Here is a 20,501-nt window from a genome sequence, read left to right as displayed (position 1 = left end):
TTGTCTCTCATCCCAGCTGAAGCCTGCACAATACTCTGCCCCGTTCCTCATATTGTCATTTCTAGGGCTTCCAGTGTGTTTTATGTAGGCCAAGATGGAGGGAAGGAAATAGAGAGGAAATTCATTCTTTTACCCTCCTTCATTCTTTGTTTATTGTCATGAAAACATTTCAAGCTCCATCTCCTTGCCTGTGGACAAATTCATGAATGAAATATGAAACAGACATATTTCTGCTACCTTCAGCTCCTGACCAGTGCTGGTTAGTTGCAGGCATCATCAGAACGGAAAATAATACTACTTAACGCTCAGGCTGAACTTTAGCTGTCACCCTGTTTTGTACAATTAGACAACGTTTACACTCCGCATGCATATTTGTGTGGGAGAGTTTGTGTGTGCATCTGTTGGGGCTGCAGGACTCTTAATCTGGATTATCATGCAAGCGCGGCCATGCTTTTCATAATCAGTTTGGTGAGCTGTGATTCTCGGCAGCGCATGACACATCTGGATGCAGGCAGTCGGTTAAAGGGAGGTGTGTGTGACTGCGTGAGAGAGAGAGAGAGAGGGAGAGAGAGAGAGAGCTTTGAGACTACTCGCTCCGTGGTCTTTGAGCGCACAAATGGAGAGGGAACCAGCAGAACACAACAGCAACCAGCGGGTTTAGTCACATTTCCATTCACAAAATTATTTTTTCAGGTAAGTAAACACCTCATCTCCATCTCTGTTGCTGTGCATGCTTTTTCTGTCTCTGTTTGCAAATCATTAGCAGTGCTGCAGTGTAATTCTAATCAAAAGAATGACCACTTTAACTTCTACTGTCATATGTGTATGTCACACTTGTTTTGTGAATGTGAGTCGTGAAGTGAAGGTGTGTAGTTACATACTGTTATCACCGCACAAGTTAGGGCCGTACTGTGTGCATTTGTATTTTATAATGGGACCTCACTGGTTTGGGATTTGGTCACATATTTTATATATATATATATATATATATATATATATATATATATGTATTTGTGTGTGTGTGTGTATGTATGTATTTGTGTGTGTGTGTGTGTGTGTGTATATATATATATATGTGTATTATTTTCCAGACCTGAAAGATGACATAATGAAGTTGTTTGTTTTATTCAACCACCAGTTCTAAACTCATTTAATCTTCCCATCTCATAGAAGAAGAAAAAAACAGCAAATACTCACATTTGAGAAGCTGCAAACTGCAAGTGTTTAACATTTTTACTTGAAATTGACTGAAACAATTCATCAACAAAGCAGGGAATTTATTGTATATATTTATTCTGTATAACTACATATCTATAGATATATAGATATATATACTCTCTACACCATCATTGTCCCTCAATAATACAATAAATGCATAATTAAATTAATGTTTTAACAGTGAGATGGACGTATTTTGTATCGTATTTATTATGGTGATAGACTGTGATGCTACATATCACAGCCCACACACCTAATAATTACTTTTTAATTGCATTAAACAGGTGAACAGGGAACTGCTTTATATCACAGCTCACATATCCTGTAACCATCTTATTATTATTATTCCTGTGTACTTTGTTATTACTTCACTTCACAGGTGTTCTCATGGGAAACACCTGCTTTGGATTCTCTGCTCATTTATTCAGATTCCTTCCTTTAATTCGTCACTCATACGTAAATGACCTCAAACATAAGAATGAGAGCACTGATAGTAAGAGGGCTCTGAGGGATTGTGGTGTTACTAATAACTGCAATCAACACTGGGTCAGGGAGATGAGCCAGCTTGGAAACACACCCCACCGAATGTTGGTTTAGCCCGTAATCCCGCTGTGTGATTTGTCAGATTTCACAGTAAAACCCTGCATTAATGTTAATCTGTGATTGTTACTGTTCGTGTCTGATCAGAGGCTGGCACACAAACACACAAACAGACCAACTCCCAAACACACACACACACACACACACACACACTTGGGTCACAGACACGATGTCGATGACGATACTTTCACTGACTGAGAATGTCACACACTCGGAGCAGACGTGTGCTGTGTTTCATGCCACAGTCGTCACATGATCACTCCGTATGTCACACGCAGCTTCATGAGGTAATTAACAGCTCTCGTATGTTTGTTTTACAGGAGCCTGAAAGCAGCGGTTTACCCTGCACATAGAAGCTCAACAAGGTGACTAGTTCTTGGACTCTTAAAAATCATTCAGATACTGATCAGAACATTATATTATAATGTATATTTACCACTTTTTACAATACTGTTAAACCCAAAACCCAAAGGACAGAGTCAGGGGAGTCAGCAGAGATCACACACACACACACACACATACACACACACACACACACACACACACACACACACTGAGGAAAATCCTGAAGCTAACATTTCTGCCAAAGTACAATACAATATGAAAAAGCATCAGTAATTCCCACATTATTCAAACACGGTGACGATCACTCATTTATCACTTAGAAACGTCTCGACAACAATGTGACGGATTGCCATGGAATTGAAGGATGATCCCTCATGACCTCTAAATTATCAGTCATCCAAAAAGGACTGGCACAAAATTTTTGTACGGACATTTACGGTTCCCAGGGCTGGAAACCAACTGAGGTTCCCTCTAATGTTCCCGACTAACTCACCCAACTATTGGATGCTTTGCCATGAAATTTGGCACAAACATTCCCGTGTCTCTCTGGTTGAACTGTAATACCTTTGCTGAGCTAAATTTTCTTCTAGTGCCAACATCAGGCCAAATACTGACATTCCCATCAGCCTCAGCTGTACTTGTGTGTTTAGCGCTAATAAGACAATGTTAGCATGCTAGCACGGTAAACTAAGATACGCAGAGCCACAGAAGTGCTAGCTGACCGCTGTGATGAGGGAATCTATTATAAATGCAGTTGCAATGAGGTGATGAAAAAAGCTTGACCTGAAGCTGCAGTGATTAGATGTAAGAACATTTGGATAACACAGCAGCATCTGGACTCCATATTGAGCAGTTTGGCAATAAGGCAACACTGGCCTGTCCCGTTAGTGTTCCACAATTAGCTTGGACAAAACCTCGTTAGCCTAACAGCAGTTTAGCCTTTGTAATGTGTGTGTGTGTGTGAGTGCGTGGCGTGCGCGTTTCCTGGCACCTCCAGCAGCTTCATGGTCCCTCTTCCCACCCTGGAGAAAAAGCGACGAGGAAGGTCTAATTCCGCCTGGCTGCATGTGTGTGTCTGTGGGGTTTATCTCCCCACCGTCCATTTTGAGTGAGAGCAGATTAGTCAGAATCCACCAGCTGCTGTGGAATTGGTTGAAATCGTGCCACACAGCGCTGTAATACAGTTACGTAAATCTGACCAGTCAGAGGTAGGGGTTTAACGTGCATAAAGAGCAGTGCACTTGACCCAGAGAGACAGTGAGTAAAAAAAAGGTCTGTGCTGTTTCTCAGCTTGTGTCCGTCGACGCTCGTTCCTTCCACAAAATGACAGCTGATAACACAAGCTGCTTCTCTCTCTCTCTCTCTCTCTCTCTCGCTCTCTCTCTTCTGCGTTTTGCTAATATCATTTTGACAAGTCCGTAGGTGGTGGCTGTATAATGTGTTGTGTGGAAGCATCCGAGGCTGCTGACACATAAATGCCACACTGGGGGTGGAGGGGTGGGGTGGGGGTGACAGAGAGCATCTTTGAACTCCCTTCACTGTTCATCTCAGCGTTACATAAGGAACTCTTTAAGCAGCTCGAGAAGACATCAGAGGGAGGGTTATGACTCCGGGTTTTTTTTTTACGTCTGACAGTCGCCTCCTCGGGGGATGAGACTGGAAGAAAGTGTAGTTCTTTCCTTAGGGACACGACTTGCTGAATATTATTATTCCACCCCCTTCACTCCTGTGGTTTTTGTTTTTTTGTTTTTTTGGATTTGTTTGGAGATTACAGTTTTGACAAAACCAAAAATATACTCTTCCCGTTTAATGCTGAAAGGCTGCATCTTTTAAATTATGCTTTTTCATTTCATGTTCATGTGCTCATAAAGTCCCTCCATATAAAATAAATGAATCCTACATAGACATCCAATCAGACCCCTAAAGACATTAGATCCAAGCCTGAGCTGCCCTAGTTTGTACAACATTTGTGGGAGAAAGTCTGTCTTGTCTATTTTTTGCATGCCTCTAAAAGTCATTCAGTATGTGGAGCGACAGCTATGGGAGAGGTGCTTACTTGGCTCTGATTCGGGCTCACTAGTCTTCAGATTAATGTAGAGTCCCACAACTCTTCCGAGCTAAACTACATGACATTCACACATTAATGCGTAGTTGGCACCGGTAAGCAGTTTCTGTGAAAATGAAACACGAGCATAGAAAAGATGCCCTTCCTCTCTCCTCGCACGGCTCATTCCCTCACTGCTTGTATTTGTTCTGCCTCCGAGGCTTAATAATGTAGCTGACAGTGTTCATTATTTATTCCCATTCAGTGACTTGTAGGTGCCTCGGCTGTGCGATGTGAAGTGAAGAGATGGCAGAGAGTGGAAAAAGTGGGGAAGGGAGCAGTGAGGATAAAGAAAGAGGAGGTGGGAGAACTCAACAGGAGCCCCACAAACTCTCCCCCGTTGGTGCAGCCTCCTTTGGAGCCAAAAGGCATCTCCCCCGAGGGATTGTGATCCAGTTGACTGGGACAGAGGGAGAATGGGACAGTCTGGATGACAGTGAGCTCATCTTCTCCCTGGATCACGATGAGGACTACCCATCCATATCTCTCTCTAAGGAGAGGCAGCTCTCTGTTGAGGATGACAGAGGGTTGCAGTCTCAAGCTTTCCACGTCCCTCTCTCCCCCTCTTCGCCAGGCTCTCTGGGGAACTGCTCCGCCACCGGCCCCAGTTTCCTCTCCCCGGGCCCATCCTCGCCCACCCACCGGCCTCTTGCAAACCTGGTCAAGTCTCTCTCCACGGAGCTGGAGCTGAAAGAAGGCTCCACCCTCAGACCCAAGCCCCTTCTCAGCCTCGTGAAGTCGATCTCCACGGAGGTCTCCCGCTCCGAGCCCGAGGTGTCGCAGTCCAAATCTGACTCCCGCCTCAACCTCCACCTGTGGAAGCAGCTAACCCGCAGCAACGGGGACTCTCGCACTGCGCCCCCTTCTCCTAGCTCACTCTCCCCTAGCGCAGAGGGTCTGAAAGGGGGCTTCTTCAAAATGGAGCTGGAGGACACCAAGAGGAAGCTCTCGGAGGCCGTGCACGAACCTCTGAGCAGCATGTTCAGTAAGATCATGAGAGAGGAGAGCGCGGGCAGCCCCAAACACCAGTGTAAGACCCAGGGCGCTCACCAGGCCAGCTCCAGAGGTTTGGGGCGGGAAAGCAGCACAGACACGGCTCTTTCGGAGTCTCCCGTGAGGAACGTTAGAAAAGCAGACGCTGATGTGCCTGTGTTTGACTGGCCTTCTGTCAGACATCTTGGGAGAATCCACCGCAGCTCCTGTCCCGTGCATCAAAACAGACAACATAACGAGGAGCTGGAAATATGTACAGATGGTGATATGATGCAAGTATTAGCCATCGAGACACACAGGCAGGCGAGGAGACCGCCTGCTGGGTCTCCAATCCCTGTAGCACCCTTAGCTCAGACTTCCCCTCTTCCTCAGCCCCCTCACCCTCTGCCACGCATGAGTTTGTTCTGTGTGGCAGTGCTGTCTTACAGCTACTTCATCCTACCTCTTAGTCCATACTTCTCTGGCCTGGCTCTGGGACTAGCACTGGGCTTCTTGCTGGGATTGCTGCTCATTAGGATGGGTTCCTCCAGGTCTCGTCGTCCGGCTCCTGCCGACAGAGCAGCGCAGACCCTGCTGGGGGAGGTGATTTTGACAGGTGGCACTCTCAACACTGAGCCCGACATCCTCAAGGTAAATGGATGAGTCATTAAGGAGGAAAATTGTCACATTGTTTTCACCGTATTTGCAGCTGCCTCTGTCTCACTCCAACACTCACACATTTCTCAACATGTCCACAAATAACATCTGAGAAAAAATCACTTACAGTCGTCAGAGGAATCATCAGACTTTATTTCTTGTCACTTGTCTCTTAAAGGAATAGTTGAGCATTTTGGGAAACAAATCGTCTGATGGCAGATTGTTTTTTTTTTACACTTTGTCTTTTGTAATAATTGAACACACAAGATATAATGTGTTAATTAGTATCTTTAGAAATCTGGCATTCATACCTTTGGACAGAGCCAGGCTAGGTTAACTACGCTAACTGAGAACTGGCTGAAGCTTAATATTCAACAGACACAAGTGGTATCAAGCGAATGAGTGTATTTTTTTAATTCTTTTAAATTTAACACAAATCTTCCAGAAAAAGACCAAAGAAAGCGAATGAATGCTCATTTCAGTCGGTGCTGCTAATTTTCTATTAAACCATGATGCAAATACATTTATATTTAATATTTATTATCATGAAATGTATTTGTTTCATCTATTTATTTTTAGAAAGGTTTCCGTCTCATCCCTCCACACTGACCTGATTTTTATCAGCCACAATATTCTGTCTCTTCAGTGGAGCAGAAGCTTCAGCGGACACACAGTCATATGCTTCATGGATGTCAAGCTTTCACTGAGTCCATTTCTTTTGCATTTTGCAGCATTTTGTTTTTATCAGTACATCAACTTTTCTACCTTTTGACTTCAACTTTTCCAACTTATGACTTTCAGGTGGATGGAAAAGCTCTTGTCGTTTCAGTTCGTTGTTGCACAGTTATATGGTCACTATGTAATGGTCAGTGTTGGATTGTGACAGTAGGAACTTCACTATACAGACACGTTATCATCCAATTTTGCTCCGATCCAGTGAAGTGGCACCCGGAGGCATACAAGAACTCCTTTAGAAATTGCCTTTTGAGTGAAAAAGGATCAAACAAACAGAAATTTAATTCTTTCTGACTGTGCCCATAATAGCGTAGCTGCAGGCTACACTGACCTGCGTCTGTTACAAGTGGAGAAATCCATCGGAAAACCTACTCAGTGAAAGTGACTGATTTCTGAATGCACTTTTAAAAAGCACGTTTAAAAGCTACACCAATTACAGTAACAAGAGTACTTGTAATTAGTTTTCAGCCGTGCTAATTTGCTCTAAGCTAGAACAGTGACAAGTCGGCAGAGTCACTCGAGCAACTCTGCTGACTGGTTCCTTCACAGATTAAAGCTTCTGAGGGTGGCATGCAACTACATAAAGGTGCCCAGAATGCAATTAAAACTTTCAATAATAAAAAGTGCTGGAGCTGCAGTGGTAATTACTGTTCTCCTCCTGGTTGAGCTTGACACGGGGCAACCAGAGAGGACAGCTACCACCCAGACACTGTCTGTTCCAGAGGCAATTAGTGGGAGATACTGGCAGGAGGAAGCTGTAATTTGTCAGCAATCGAGGCAGCCGGGGGTTGGAGGGTGGCGGTGATGGTCGGAATAAGAGCGGTTTACTGTCTCAGTGTTGAACAAATTCCCTTGTTTGGTCATTAGCGGTTTGGTTTCAAGTCTGTGGGCTGTTAAGATGCGGCGGTCAGAGCTGCAGAGGTTGCGAGGTGTTCTCGGAGGTCGTCTGGTAATCAGATGACAGAATGAGAACAGTCACGGTGTGTGATTGCGGGCACACTTCAGAGATGAGGGCACACAGGTTGTACATTAAGAGGGAGCATCGAGCGTCAAGGATTGTTTGACAGCATTAAGCTCACAGCCGTGTATTTCAGACTGAACAAAGTTTTATTCTAAATTTCTTCAAAAATGAAGGATTATCTGGCCCCAAACCCTGTGTCTGATACTAGGTCATCTTTAGGTTACTAGGATTATTCCCTATTTGTAATAGCATTCATGAAAACATCCAAGTCGTAATTATGAGTAAAACTGTTATAATTGTTATTTTTCTGAAAGCTCCAATAAATTCAACTTTGCACTTACAGAATCTTTTATACTGTTGCTCATAATTTGTTGACATGGGACAACCATCTCTACGGCCTGTGATTGGTTTGTTGACAGCGGCCAAAAGTCTGGAAAGACGAGTTGCTTGGGAAGCAGAATCCAGGTCGTTCATCCATGTCCCTTCAACGAAACACATTTTTGTTATACTCATACACATATTCTCCAGCACTGACATTATAATACTGACTGCTCCTCTGACACCTAAACTGTCAATGTTAAAATTCAATTATGATGAAATACACAGAGGTGAATTCACCATTTGATAGTTTGGTTCAGCCTCCTTGGATCTGTCACTGAAATAACACACAATCACAATCACATTTGCTCTGTACTTCACTTACAGGCTGATCAAGTGTTTATCACTCACTTGAAACTGTGTGCAGTGTTTATATAAATCAACACTCGCCTTCTGTCTTTCCAGGGGTGGATGAATGAGATACACGAGTACGACCCAGAAACCTACCATCCAGCTCTGACTCACTCCGTGTTTGCCACCCTGGAGGGTTCCTGTCTCCGTCTGGACTCCCCACGCACCAACATCAGCCGCAGGGCCACGTACGACGAAAGAGTCCAGGAGGCCACCTTCGTCAAGTCACGCTGCTTTCAGCTGGCGAAGAGCAAGGTACAGCTGCCACTAATTTCGTAAAGGAAATATTCACCCTGTATCTGAAGCTATTTTATTTTTTTAATGGAATATACTAAGGAAAATAAAACTTAACTTACTGACTTTGTGTCATCCAAGGGCAAGTACAATGCTAAAGCTTATTTGAAATAAAGTTTAACTGGAAAGAAACTGTTTAATCTACTTCTGATATTGATTAAACTCCTTAGCATTAATTAATAATTCATAAATGGGATATGTGACAGCATTGCCCATTTAACAGTCGTCTTTCACCTTGCCACAACAAAGGTCTGTCACTGCTCCCCAAAGGTATTCCTGCTGCCATCTGTGCTGGCGCAGAAGAGGGTGTGGAACCCGAAGTATCCCATCTGCATCCAACTGGCTGGGGGAGGAAACTCCCAGGAGGATGAGGGAGGAAGATCGGAGGAGAGTCGGGGAGAGGAGCCAGGAGGAGTTGAACCGACAAGTCCAAAACAAAGTTCCTGTAAACCCGTCCATGACCTTCCCACCACTCTTTACCTCTTCGGCCGCACAGGACGAGAGAAAGAAGAGTGGTTTCGTCATTTCCTGTTTGCCTCCATAGATGCAGAGAGGGAAAACGAGAGGGACAGACAGAGGCCTGGCAGATGTGTGTCCAGATCGGGTATGAAAAACGTTAATAATGCATTAGAGAATAGAAGCCTTCTAGATAAGGCATCTATACAAATGCTTTATGTGTGTGGATTATGGATTACATGCTCCAATTCTTTACATTTCAAAGCCAATCCCTTTCGAGGGAACACACAGATCTCACAGTTCTTTGGTGACCTGACAGGGCAATGGCATCAAGAAAAAAATCTAGAGACAGTGTTTTTGAAGAGAAGTACAGAGTGTGAAGAGTACATATAATCTGTCATTTGATCGTCACACTTCCTTTTCCCATTGCTACACTCTTGTTTAATGCATTAGTTGAGGGTACTATTAAAAACCGCTGCTCTGCTGCACTCATGGGAAAGCATGGTGAGGTGTGAAGGACAAGAGGCTGTAATTTAGTGATTTAAATAGTTGACAGTTACATGAGAAGATTTCTACGACTCTCACGTTAACTTTTGAGCTAAATTCTCCATCCTATTATTTTATCAGTTTAGCATGAAGACTGGAAATAGGGCGGGAAACCGCAGAGCCTAAAAATCGATTCAAAATCTGAGACTCTTCACGGCCCGCTGCAACCTGTAAGGCGAGGGTCATGTGACCAACGGGGGTCACCTAAGGCGTAGGATGGCGATTTTTCCGTGGCCCTGCCAGCATGTCTGCGGGTGTAGTCACAGAAAGTAAACTGTGACGAGGCGCATAACACAGCTCCGTACAGCAAAAGGAAAAACACAGTGAAGCACAAATTGTGATTCAAACATTGCAAAAGATTTTTGAATGTAAAATTATGATTATGACGAGTCTATTCCTTCCAAAATATGACATTATATCCACTGTGATTATGAATTCAAACAGTCATTCATTAATCGTTACCATTTCTACATTAAAATTCTGTAACAACAGAATTTTCTGTCCAATTCTTAAATATATGGGTCAGTTATAGATAATGAAGAGGACACAGCACGATGCTGTTGTAATAAAAAAGACAAAAGACCCCATTTCTAATAGGAACGTCCTCCTGAAATGTCTCCATTAAAACGTCACACGCTCACAGAAGTAGTAGTAGTGGTCAGCCAGCAGTAAACATGCCCACTAGCTTACTAGCGGTAGTGCTAGCTAGGCTACTCCCTGTAAAACCATGACTTATTTTTCCAATTTGGTTTTTAAATGGATTTTACAAATGAGATGTCATTTTTTAATTACTTATCTTTAGAGGTGCTGTTAGGCAGATTTGAACATTTACTCTTTGAAGGCGCTACGCTAGCTAATTCCCTCTCTTTCCGGTCTTTATGCTAACCTAGCTACCGCTGGTTATTGTAGCAAAAATATTTAGCATCCAGGACTTTATACATAAGGCTTCTTGTTTAGCTCTCAGGAAGAAAGTGAATAAAGCACAAGCTTATCGTTTTCTCATTCTCATTTCTCATCAAAAAAAGCTTTGCACCTTCCTGCGTCTTTCTTACTTTTTTCTGTGAATGATTGTCGTAACCAAAAGCCACTGATTTCCAAAGCACCGAGAATAAAGAGAAAAACATTCTCCAGGTGATCCAGCACCAGCACAGAGCGTTTGTGCCTCAGGTAACATCCCAAGCAGCAGAGGCTCCAGCAGAGTGGGCAGCAGTGATGAGGATGCCCCCTGCACACCCCCAATCCCCTGCGTCCCTGCAGCCCACGTCAACCAGACCTCCAGTAGCACCAGGGGCCTTTCACTGCTAGATTACCCTAGCTACATGGCTCGTCTCCTGGCCGCAGAGGAGATGTCCCCCCTCTCCAGCCCTGGAGCCAGCAGCACGGAGACAAGCCCAACCCTTAAAGGAAACGTAAGTCATGCTTGCTGGTCAAATCATTAAATAAACAATAACATTAGTCATCTATAGCGTGTTGTAACGGCATCACGTTTCTGATTTAATATTCTCTGTAAAATATTCTACTTTCCAAAGTGGTTCCAAAGTTTCTTGTCCTTGCTCAGTCCTGACTCATGTGTGTGTTTCTGCAGTGTACCTGCGATCTAGCAGAGTACCCCGGGAAGAGCCAGACTGCGTGGGCTAACGCTCTAATTGGTCGAATCTTCTGGGACTTCCTGCGAGAGAGGCACTGGGCCGACGCAGTTTCCCACAAGATCCAGAAGAAGCTCAGCAAAATCAGAGTGCGAGCTGTTTCATTTAAAGTTACTGTGAAAGTCACAGGAAATGTCAAGTATAAATATGTTTTAAACTGTGATGTGGAATATTTCTTACAGTTGCCTTACTTTATGAACGAGCTCACTCTGACTGAGTTGGATATGGGCAGCTCTATGCCACATATTACCGCTACCTCCAGACCAGAGGTTAACCACAGAGGTGAGTATAATACACAAACACACACACACATACACACACACACACACAGGAACAGCAGGAGATGAGTGAGAAGATGACCTGTTGCTCATGTGATTACAGCTGAGTACTGCAGAACATCAGATCAGACGTTGTTATCCTGTTGTAATCTCACTGAGCAGAGGAGTCATTACGCCATGGCCTTCAACATTTAGAGCATTTAGGCTTGGGTGTGTGCGTGCGTGTGTGTGTGTGTGTGTGTGTCTGTCTGAGTGTGTATGTGTTTTAAAATCTGCCAGTCTGGCAGGCAACACTCCTAATGACGGGTGGAGTTTAAGTGTGTCAGTCTCTGTTTCTCCCGCCCACTTTGTCGTTACACAACTGCCAGTCAGCAAGTGATCCTGCTTTCAGCTTCTCCGTGTTTCTCCTGCTCGGTCCACATGTGTCAGTCTCCAGAGGGGGATTTATGATCTGTCGTAATTTATTATGAATTTAATTTCAAGGCTTGATAATCACAGTAAAAGCTGTTTAATCTGCCTACTAAACTCTGTGTGTGTGTGTGTGTGTCCAGATTAGGCTGTGTGCATGAGCTTTGTCATAATTTGGGTGGTGTGGCGTTGACCTCTGAGTGCTGCCCCCTACAGGCCTGTGGTTGGAGCTGCAGCTGGTCTACACCGGTGCCCTGCAGATGACCCTGCAGACCAAATTCAACTTGTCCAAGCTGGGCAAAGAGAGCGGCCAGGACCCAGACTGTATGACTGAAACTGGTAGCCCACGGTTAGCACCTCACACACACACACACACACACACACACACACACACACACACAACCACAATTATCAACAATTATCAACATTTATATATTTCGTAACAGTTTTAATGAACAATTGAAGCATTTTTTTTTTGGTTTAACTTTCCCCAAATCTCCTTTAATGCCTGAAAATAATGTAACTATGGTTATTTATAGTAGTGGTGTCTTTCACTGGTAGGAGTGAGCGCTGTTTTCTTTTACAATGTATTTATTTTTATATTTATATGTACTGTGATGTTTTACAAAATAACCAGATGAGATTCTGTGTTTGCAGCTGTGGTATTTTTTATGTCCTGCAACATTTACTTCAATGGCTTTAATAGACTCAGATGTATTAAAGTGGGATTCCAGTGATTTAATATTTCACTTCTTTAAAGCTATAAGATTTTATGGAAGTGATTTTTTTTTAAATGGTTAAAAGCTAAGCAAGGTTGTCCTTTAAAAACAGCTGGAGCCTACAATCCCCATAATGCAAGTCAAAGCAAGTCTATAGCTCATGATTTCATCAGAGATATTTTCTGTTTAGAAAGAAACTCCCTCAGACATTACAGCTGTTTTTACCGGCCGAGTTTTACTCCTCGCTGCCCTTTATGTGTAAAACCTGTGGAGCGCCTTCTCAGTGTTTCTGTTGTCTGGTATATTTCATTGTGCTATGAGTGACAGCAGAAATACCAATAAACCTTATGTTTTCATTCTTATCATAGCACACACTGACAACAGACACACACACCTGCACATCCCTCTTTCTATCCTCTGATCCTCCGCGTCTCTGATCTACAGAGCAGAGCCTCACATTATGTTTATGAGCGTAGAGCTGCCTGTCATAGATCCACGTTGGGAGGGATTAAAGTCCAGGCAAAGCTGCGGTGCATCTCCAGCTTTACATGGAGATAAAAAAAACATGCATTCGTGATACGTTTGCGAAATGTGCTTCTTTTTTTTTTCGTGCCAAATGATTGAAACTTCAGCATCAGGATGCAAATGAAACAGTAAAACTGAAGCCTGTGTATCCTCCCAGCTGCAGGCCCATCCTCACTGTGTTGGCGGACAGTGATGAAGAGTCCTCCAGCGCTGGTTCATCTGATGAGGAGGAGCCACTTCTCTCCGAGCCTCAGGGGCCGGTGGGGGAGAAGGGACCCACACCTATAGCTGAAGGGTAGAGTACTATCACACACAAATGCTGCTTATATGTGTCTGTATGTGTGTTTTGTCATTCATCACCGAAAGAAGATGATGTAAGTAGGTCACATTTATTAAAGAATATTACAGATGCATTAACTGCATAAGCAAGCAAGTAACTTTCCTCATCATCAGTGTTACTTCTACCCTTCTGTGTTGTGAATACTCACTTTGTTTTTGAAGCAGAAAATAAACTGGGCTGACATCACACTCCAGATGGCTGTCGCTGTCATTTACATTTCAGCGTCGCATCTCAAATTTTGACTTTCGCATCTGAATACCAAATCTACGGACAAATGCAGGATCATACTAACACTCTCCTCTCCTCTCCTCTCTTCTCCTCTCCTCTTACAGGACAGGGGGAGGCAGGACTGGGAGGAAGATTTTGAGATTTGTGGACAAAATCGCTAAATCCAAGTATTTCCAGAAGGCGACAGAGAACGAGTTCATTAAGAAGAAGTTTGAGGAGATGTCCAACACGCCCCTGCTGCTCACTGTGGAGGTTCAGGAGCTGTCAGGGACTCTGGTCATCAACATCCCGCCACCCCCTACTGACAGGATATGGTATGAACCGAATGCTGGAGCATGAGAACATAGAAACAAAAAAAAACTGCATGGTATGAAAATGTTGAGGCAGAAACTCATTTAGAGTCGGTGCTTAAACCAAGACAAGGAAATGTAGACATGCTTTTACACGTATACGTTTTTAACCTTGAATTTTATTGCACCAGGTAAATACACAAACAGAGGGGATTATCTTTTCTGCAAATAGAACTTAAGTAATAAACTGAAGCAAAACAAACACCGAAGTGTTTTCACTGTCCATGACAAATGCCATTAAACTGTTATCTGAGGGAATGTAGAAAATAAAGGGTTCAAAGAACAAGCCAATAAAAATTTGTAAAACAGAAAAATACTGAAAGAGGAGAAAAATATAGAAAAAAGAACTTGTCACTTCTTAAATAAAGGAAGTAAATAGATAAATTCATTCATTCATTAATTAGTAAATAAAAATGTGTTGCTAGTTTAGCGGCTCGGGATATAGACATTGAGATTTTTAGCCTCTACTTTATACTGCATGTTATAAATGCACTGAAACTGTGGTGTGACTCACTTCTCACGCCTCACCTTGGCCGATTCCAATCACAACACATTTGAGATACATTTGATCATAAAACTGTGGTTGATCTCCTCTGTAGGTACAGTTTCTGTGTGCCCCCCAAGCTGGATCTGCGTGTCCGGCCCAAACTGGGGGAGAGGGAGGTGACTTTCTGCCATGTAACTGAGTGGATTGAGAGGAAACTGCAGGACGAGTTCCAGGTAAAAAGAACAAAAACAAACCCACAACGTTTTCTCTCAATCATGTCTCACAAGTCTCACAATCATGTTTTTTTTTCTTTTCTCCTCTCCAGAAAGTGTTTGTGCTGCCAAACATGGATGACATCTACTTACCCCTGATGCACTCTGGGGTGGAAAACCCTCAAGCCTCCCAGCATCAGTCCCCTCAGTCCCAGAGCTCCTCCACAAACTCTATCGAGAAGATCCCACCTGAGATCTCCGGGCCAGAGTCGGACTAGCCGCCGATCAAAGGAGAGCTGAGGCTGCAAAATGGTTTTATTACATTATATATTCATAGTGAGAAAAGGAGAAGAAGCAGAAGGAGAATCTCGAAACAGAACATCTCCCACGCAGACTTAAAAACCCTTATGTCTGAGCCAGGAGTTTCTAAAGGTCGGACATGTTGCGCTGTAGGTTTAGCTGGGGATGGTATAGTCATTACATCATGACAAACTAATACAAGTGATTCCTTTTGCAAATGTTTACATGTGAATGAACCCTGTGGGATTATATATATATATATATATATATATACATATACATAAATATATATATATATTTATTTATTTATTTGCTGCTTTGATGTTTACAACTTGATATCACTTTGGATATGAGATGATGGACATTATTAAATAAAAGTTTGAAAAACACTTGTCACTTCTATTCTCCCAGATGACAGACAGGAGGCAGCGCAGAGAAAACATGTCTTCACTTTTCATTTAAAAAACCTGCAAAGATAAAAACTTTGGTGAATCTTTTAGGAGAATTTCACGTCTTGAAAGAAAATATGACTCATTTACCTCCAGATACAAATCTGTGAAATTCAGATGTAAGAACGGGGGATAAATTTAGCAAGTGCTTGAGCTTGAAACTGAAAAGCCCCTAAAAGAGAATATTAAATAAGGTTTAGGCTGGATTAGTTTAAGCATGGGATAAAACATGGGAGCAAACTCATAGGCACAAATGTTATATTGAGTTTCTATATATGAAATATATGTACAGAGAAAATAAAAATGTGCAAAAAGTATATGTGAAACCTATAAGGGATTGGAACAGTTTCACATCTATAATACAGGGACATAAGGCTCATGTATTATCCCACATTTCTGTATGAGTAACAGCAAATAATAGTCATGAATGCTAATTAATTAATGAAGACACAAGTAAATCACTGACACAAAAGACAGGATGGGAAACAAAGACTACAGGAGTGTGTTCCTGATGTAACAGCATTGGTTCATTAGACAAACACATATTAGAGAGATACAAATTCCTTGTCACAATTAAAGTAATTTAAAGTAGATACCGGGAAGTAATTACATACAAGCAACACAGTGATTGGATGGACGACTTCCAACAGAGCCATATCCACATGTTTCAGTTCCCGGCAGCTCAGCACGCTCCCTTAAACATTGTAAATAAAAAATTCAGTTGTACCATAACCAAATTATAATTAGATATAATGTCCAATTACATCCAACAATGAAATGTTCACATTCATTTCATACAGAGGCTCTGGTCTGGGCATGCCACAGTGACTCATCAGGGAAATGCAAAGTGCTCTTGAAGTTGAAATGGTTTCTTATACACAAGGAAGCTTATTATAGAGAGACTTATTGGATTTTTAAATTTCATGCTTTGTTGACTCCAGGTCTTAATGAGAAAATAGATTTCAGACCTGTCCTGTAAACTGGCTTACCCCCTCTCATTACAGTTGTGTTGGTATTATTTTATTGCTAACTTTTTATTGAACATAATCATGAAACCTGTCTGCATTTTATTCCCTTGTTGGGATTTTTGTGGGACATTTTACTCTGATATGCCCTAGCATAATAAAAGTGAGTTTGTGCGGTCATGCCTCTTCAAGATCTATAAAATGAGGTTTACGTAACTTAAAGTTCACTGACTGGACACCACGTGCAGTCTACAGGTGAGGGTTAGAGTACAGCACCTGTGCAGGAACAGGAAGACCTTCTAACCCACTGACACAATTGCATTTCTTAATACAAAGTTAACTCTTCAGCTCTTCACGCAGTCAGCACAACAATGTTGTAATTAGGCCTATATGGGACAATGTGGCGTTTCACTTCTCCCCTCCAGTCAAAGTTAGTTCCAGCCCATCCAAGGATGGTGTTTTCCATTATTTTCCTCATTGTAGCTGGAAAGTTCAGCCTTTGTCATTTATCTCAAGGAAAGTCCTAATCATTGGATAGTTGCTAAGGCACCACAGTCAGGAGCTTTGTCCTCATATTTGAGCAAACATCATTTACAGTAGTAGGTCAGACCAGACTGATATGCAGAAGCAGGTCCAGGGAAAAGAAAGGAATAAGAAGGGATTTCCTCATTCCCAAGACCTATGTAACAAATTTGATGCAGATGGTTTTCTGAAATACACAAAGCACAGTTACATAACTTCCCAGTCATTTTTAAAGGCTATGCTTTGAGACAATGAGCTATCAACACCATGAATGGAGGGTGGGGGAGGCATCAATGACGAATTAGATTTATGACAATATAATTAGGTGCCAATTCACAGTCTGCACGCATGCATTCAGAACATACTGTACCATATCCAAACCATGCCAAACACATGAACAGTTCTTGCGAACTACTACAACCCTAGCAATAAGCATTTATATGATATGGTAAGTATCAGCCATATCATAGTATGTATGATGATGCCACCTGATTAAAGATTTTTCAAGTTTTTCAAGGCTATAGTTACTAATAGTAGTTTTTAAGAGATTGATTATCTAGCAATAGTATCTGTCATGAAGTGGCTGTTGTAAGTTATTGCAGTGTATATATATTGTATAATGCAAAGGCTAGATTAGACTGAAATACTGAAAATTTCCATGCAGAAATATTTTTATTTGTCCAATAGTATCGGTTCATATTGTTTAGTAGTGTTATGGACATTTTGGGCATGAATAAAAGAAGAACCGTAGCGAACAGGTAGAGCTGACATCGGCCAATCAAAAACGCCTATGTTGAGAGCAAATCCCGGAGTGGTATAAAGAATAAATAAATAAATAAATAAATAAATAAATAAGTAAATTTAGTTTGCCACAGGTGTGACGGCTTCTCATGTTGTCGGGCCGTGTGAACGAAAAGCTAGCTAAAAAAACTTTTTTTTTTTTTTTTGCACGCATCATTGCAAATGGTGGAAACAAGATGGCTGCGAAGAACGTTACTGAATTAGGGATAACGTCTGTGGATTATCTAACGTTTGGAGTCCTGGATGACTGCTTTGGAAAACGAGGGGTCAAGGTAAGAAATATTTACCGGATATTTTGGAGGTTTGCATCATCTCTGACATCTGGCTGAGGAATTAAACCTGTGGTGCGGAATGACATGATTTCAGGTGTAATACAGAGATGCTATGGAAGTGTTTAGGCTAGGGGACGTGTGTCTGTGCCTGTGTCTGGGTGGGAGTTGGGGCAACTGGTTTTTACAGGTGCTGAGTTCAATGAGAGAGACTCACATGATGAACTTTATTGCAGTTAATGGTGATGTTTATATCAAACAGCTACTGTGCGTTTCTGTGACATGTTGGTGAATTCTGATTGTTTTGGTATGGGCATAGTTGATGTGTTGCTAAATGCCCTAACTGTCTCTTCCCTGCCTGGCTGGCGCGTTTTAGCCTATGGTTTTTAGCGCCCTTTTTGGTTCCGGTTGGTTTTTAGCGGCGGACTGATACCTCTTTATCACTGTTTGAGTATGTAGGGCGGTCGGTAGAGGACACACTGTACGATGTGAAATGGAAAAACTATAGTTCTATAGTACCGACTCTATCCTTTACGTCTCTATCTTTCACTATCTATATTTTACTGTCTCTATTTTTAGTGTCTCTACCAGTGGAGCGAACTAACCCTGTGACGTCACAGGCTGTCATACTGAAAGATGGCGGCGCCCTTGGTGCAAATCATAAAACAGAGCTTCATTTTTTTCTTTTATATGTTCACGTTTGTCATGTTTATTATATAATTTTCAAGTACAGTGGAAATCCATTTAGTGAATTATGTTAATTTGATTGGCTACCATTCAAATATGTACATAGTACATGTAGATAGTTCCTCCTTTCCATAATGGCCTTTTAAGGAATCCCTACCTAAAGTGATCTCAGTGTAAGTGCCATACAAAAGCTACAGTCCTGACATCATCATTCTGAGATAGACAAATCAAGTGTGTGTCTTCCAAAGCTGCGGTCTTTTTGCTTCCAGTGACAATGGTTCCCGGTCTCAGATGTGGCAGACTGAACCAATTATGTTCACTATAGGCTATATATAGTCATGTGAGTTTTATACAACTGGCAACACGAATGACTATATGGTCTGTTCTCTTTACTGACATCAGCACAACAGTTAATCTGGCATTCAGAATCCACTAATACAACCAAATCACTTCATCCATATTTCAAGATCAACTCTGAGCTTCACACTGAGCTAAAAAACGCTAACAACAGGTTGCATTACATTAAGAGTCATTACTTTGATGCAAATGTATTTATTTATTTATTCAGCATTTATTCATGATTCCAAGATGGACACTTGTTAATTGCATTTATATTGCTACCATGGAACGATTAAATCTTCATGTGCTTTCTTCCAATAAAACTGTAAGATAATCTTTTTAGATAACTGGTTCCTTGACAGTGTTCTGCAGAAATCATTGGGAGAGAGAGACAACTCATCATAAACTCCCCACCTCCATTAGGGAAAATAATTCCTTTATGAGGATGAGGAATGGCGGGTAAGGAGGGAAGAAAAGTGACATCACCCTAGGAGGATGGGCTGTAAATTACTCTGTGATCACTACATTACAAAATGTTCTGGATTCAGCCTCACTCGTCTCCTCGTCTCCTTTCCTTACCTACAGCACAAATCTGTCACAGAGATCACCAAAGAAGAAAATTAGGCACGCACCGTAACAGCACTTATGTAACAACAACCCATCAGACAACATTACTATGCACATCGTGACGTTGACACTCCTTGGAACCCCTGGGACATCCGCTGTTGTTCTGTTTCCAATGATTCATTTCTCACTGACATGTTTTGTCTAAGTTGAAACCAGCCTCATCCACAAAAATGAGTATTGGAGATATAGTCCTGGCTTCAAGTTTCATGAGCCTCTGAACTATCTGCTCAATGAAACCATTACATTATTAGATTATACCTAAAAAATGTGGCTATTTCTTAGGTTTGGTTGTGCTCACAACCTGTAGTGTACTGTGTCATCTTCATCCTGATGTAATACCTTTTCGATAGTCTTGCAGTGGTTGTGATGCTAAACACTCTAACCATTTCCAAATGTCGTGTTATCTGTCAACATTATTTCCTTAACTTATATGAGTTATGGTATTGTTGTTTATGACCATATCAAGGACTTCAGTTTCCTGTGTCCTGGAATCAGCTGTGATCGGTCTTTTCTGTTTTCATTTTCCCCATTTTCTTAGATGTAGATTCAGCAGAATGTTTCAATTCACAGTGTAATTTACAGAAAATTTGACTTTTTTTCATTTTTATTTTGTACGTTTTCAATAAAGCATGTAAGCCTGTGCAAAGAGGGACTTAAAATAGATTTTTTTTTAGAGTTTTGGTGGTGGTTGAGTTTGTGAATTTTGAAAGATGTGGTCGCAGAATGCATTTT

General features: G+C 41.9%; 1 protein-coding gene across 1 annotated transcript; it reads left to right on the top strand.

Moving 5' to 3' along the window:
• The first annotated feature begins 595 nt into the window (after positions 1 to 595).
• On the top strand, positions 596 to 15,465 carry tex2l (testis expressed 2, like). The gene is made up of 12 exons (XM_087180121.1): positions 596 to 693; positions 4,473 to 5,890; positions 8,376 to 8,576; positions 8,886 to 9,219; positions 10,749 to 11,026; positions 11,203 to 11,352; positions 11,446 to 11,545; positions 12,166 to 12,298; positions 13,351 to 13,488; positions 13,866 to 14,075; positions 14,711 to 14,831; positions 14,924 to 15,465. Exons 2-12 carry the CDS (start codon positions 4,514 to 4,516, stop codon positions 15,086 to 15,088), a joined length of 3,207 nt encoding a protein of 1,068 aa, XP_087036247.1. The 5' UTR covers positions 596 to 693; positions 4,473 to 4,513; the 3' UTR covers positions 15,089 to 15,465.
• Positions 15,466 to 20,501: the final 5,036 nt, after the last annotated feature.

This window comes from Seriola lalandi, unplaced genomic scaffold, assembly GCF_002814215.2.
Source record: "Seriola lalandi dorsalis isolate HSWRI2012SDOR001 ecotype SW California unplaced genomic scaffold, Sedor1 jcf7180002054892, whole genome shotgun sequence".
Lineage (NCBI taxonomy): Eukaryota > Metazoa > Chordata > Actinopteri > Carangiformes > Carangidae > Seriola > Seriola lalandi.
Note: the sequence above shows the minus strand (reverse complement) of the source record. Positions and strands in the feature narration are given on the sequence as shown.

Coding starts and splice junctions, on each gene's coding strand:
- tex2l (XM_087180121.1), top strand. CDS start 4,514: ATGGCAGAGAGTGGAAAAAGTGGGGAAGGGAGCAGTGAGGATAAAGAA. Junction 13,489..13,865: donor CCCACACCTATAGCTGAAGG/GTAGAGTACTAT, acceptor CTCCTCTTACAG/GACAGGGGGAGGCAGGACTG. Junction 14,832..14,923: donor AACTGCAGGACGAGTTCCAG/GTAAAAAGAACA, acceptor TCTCCTCTCCAG/AAAGTGTTTGTGCTGCCAAA.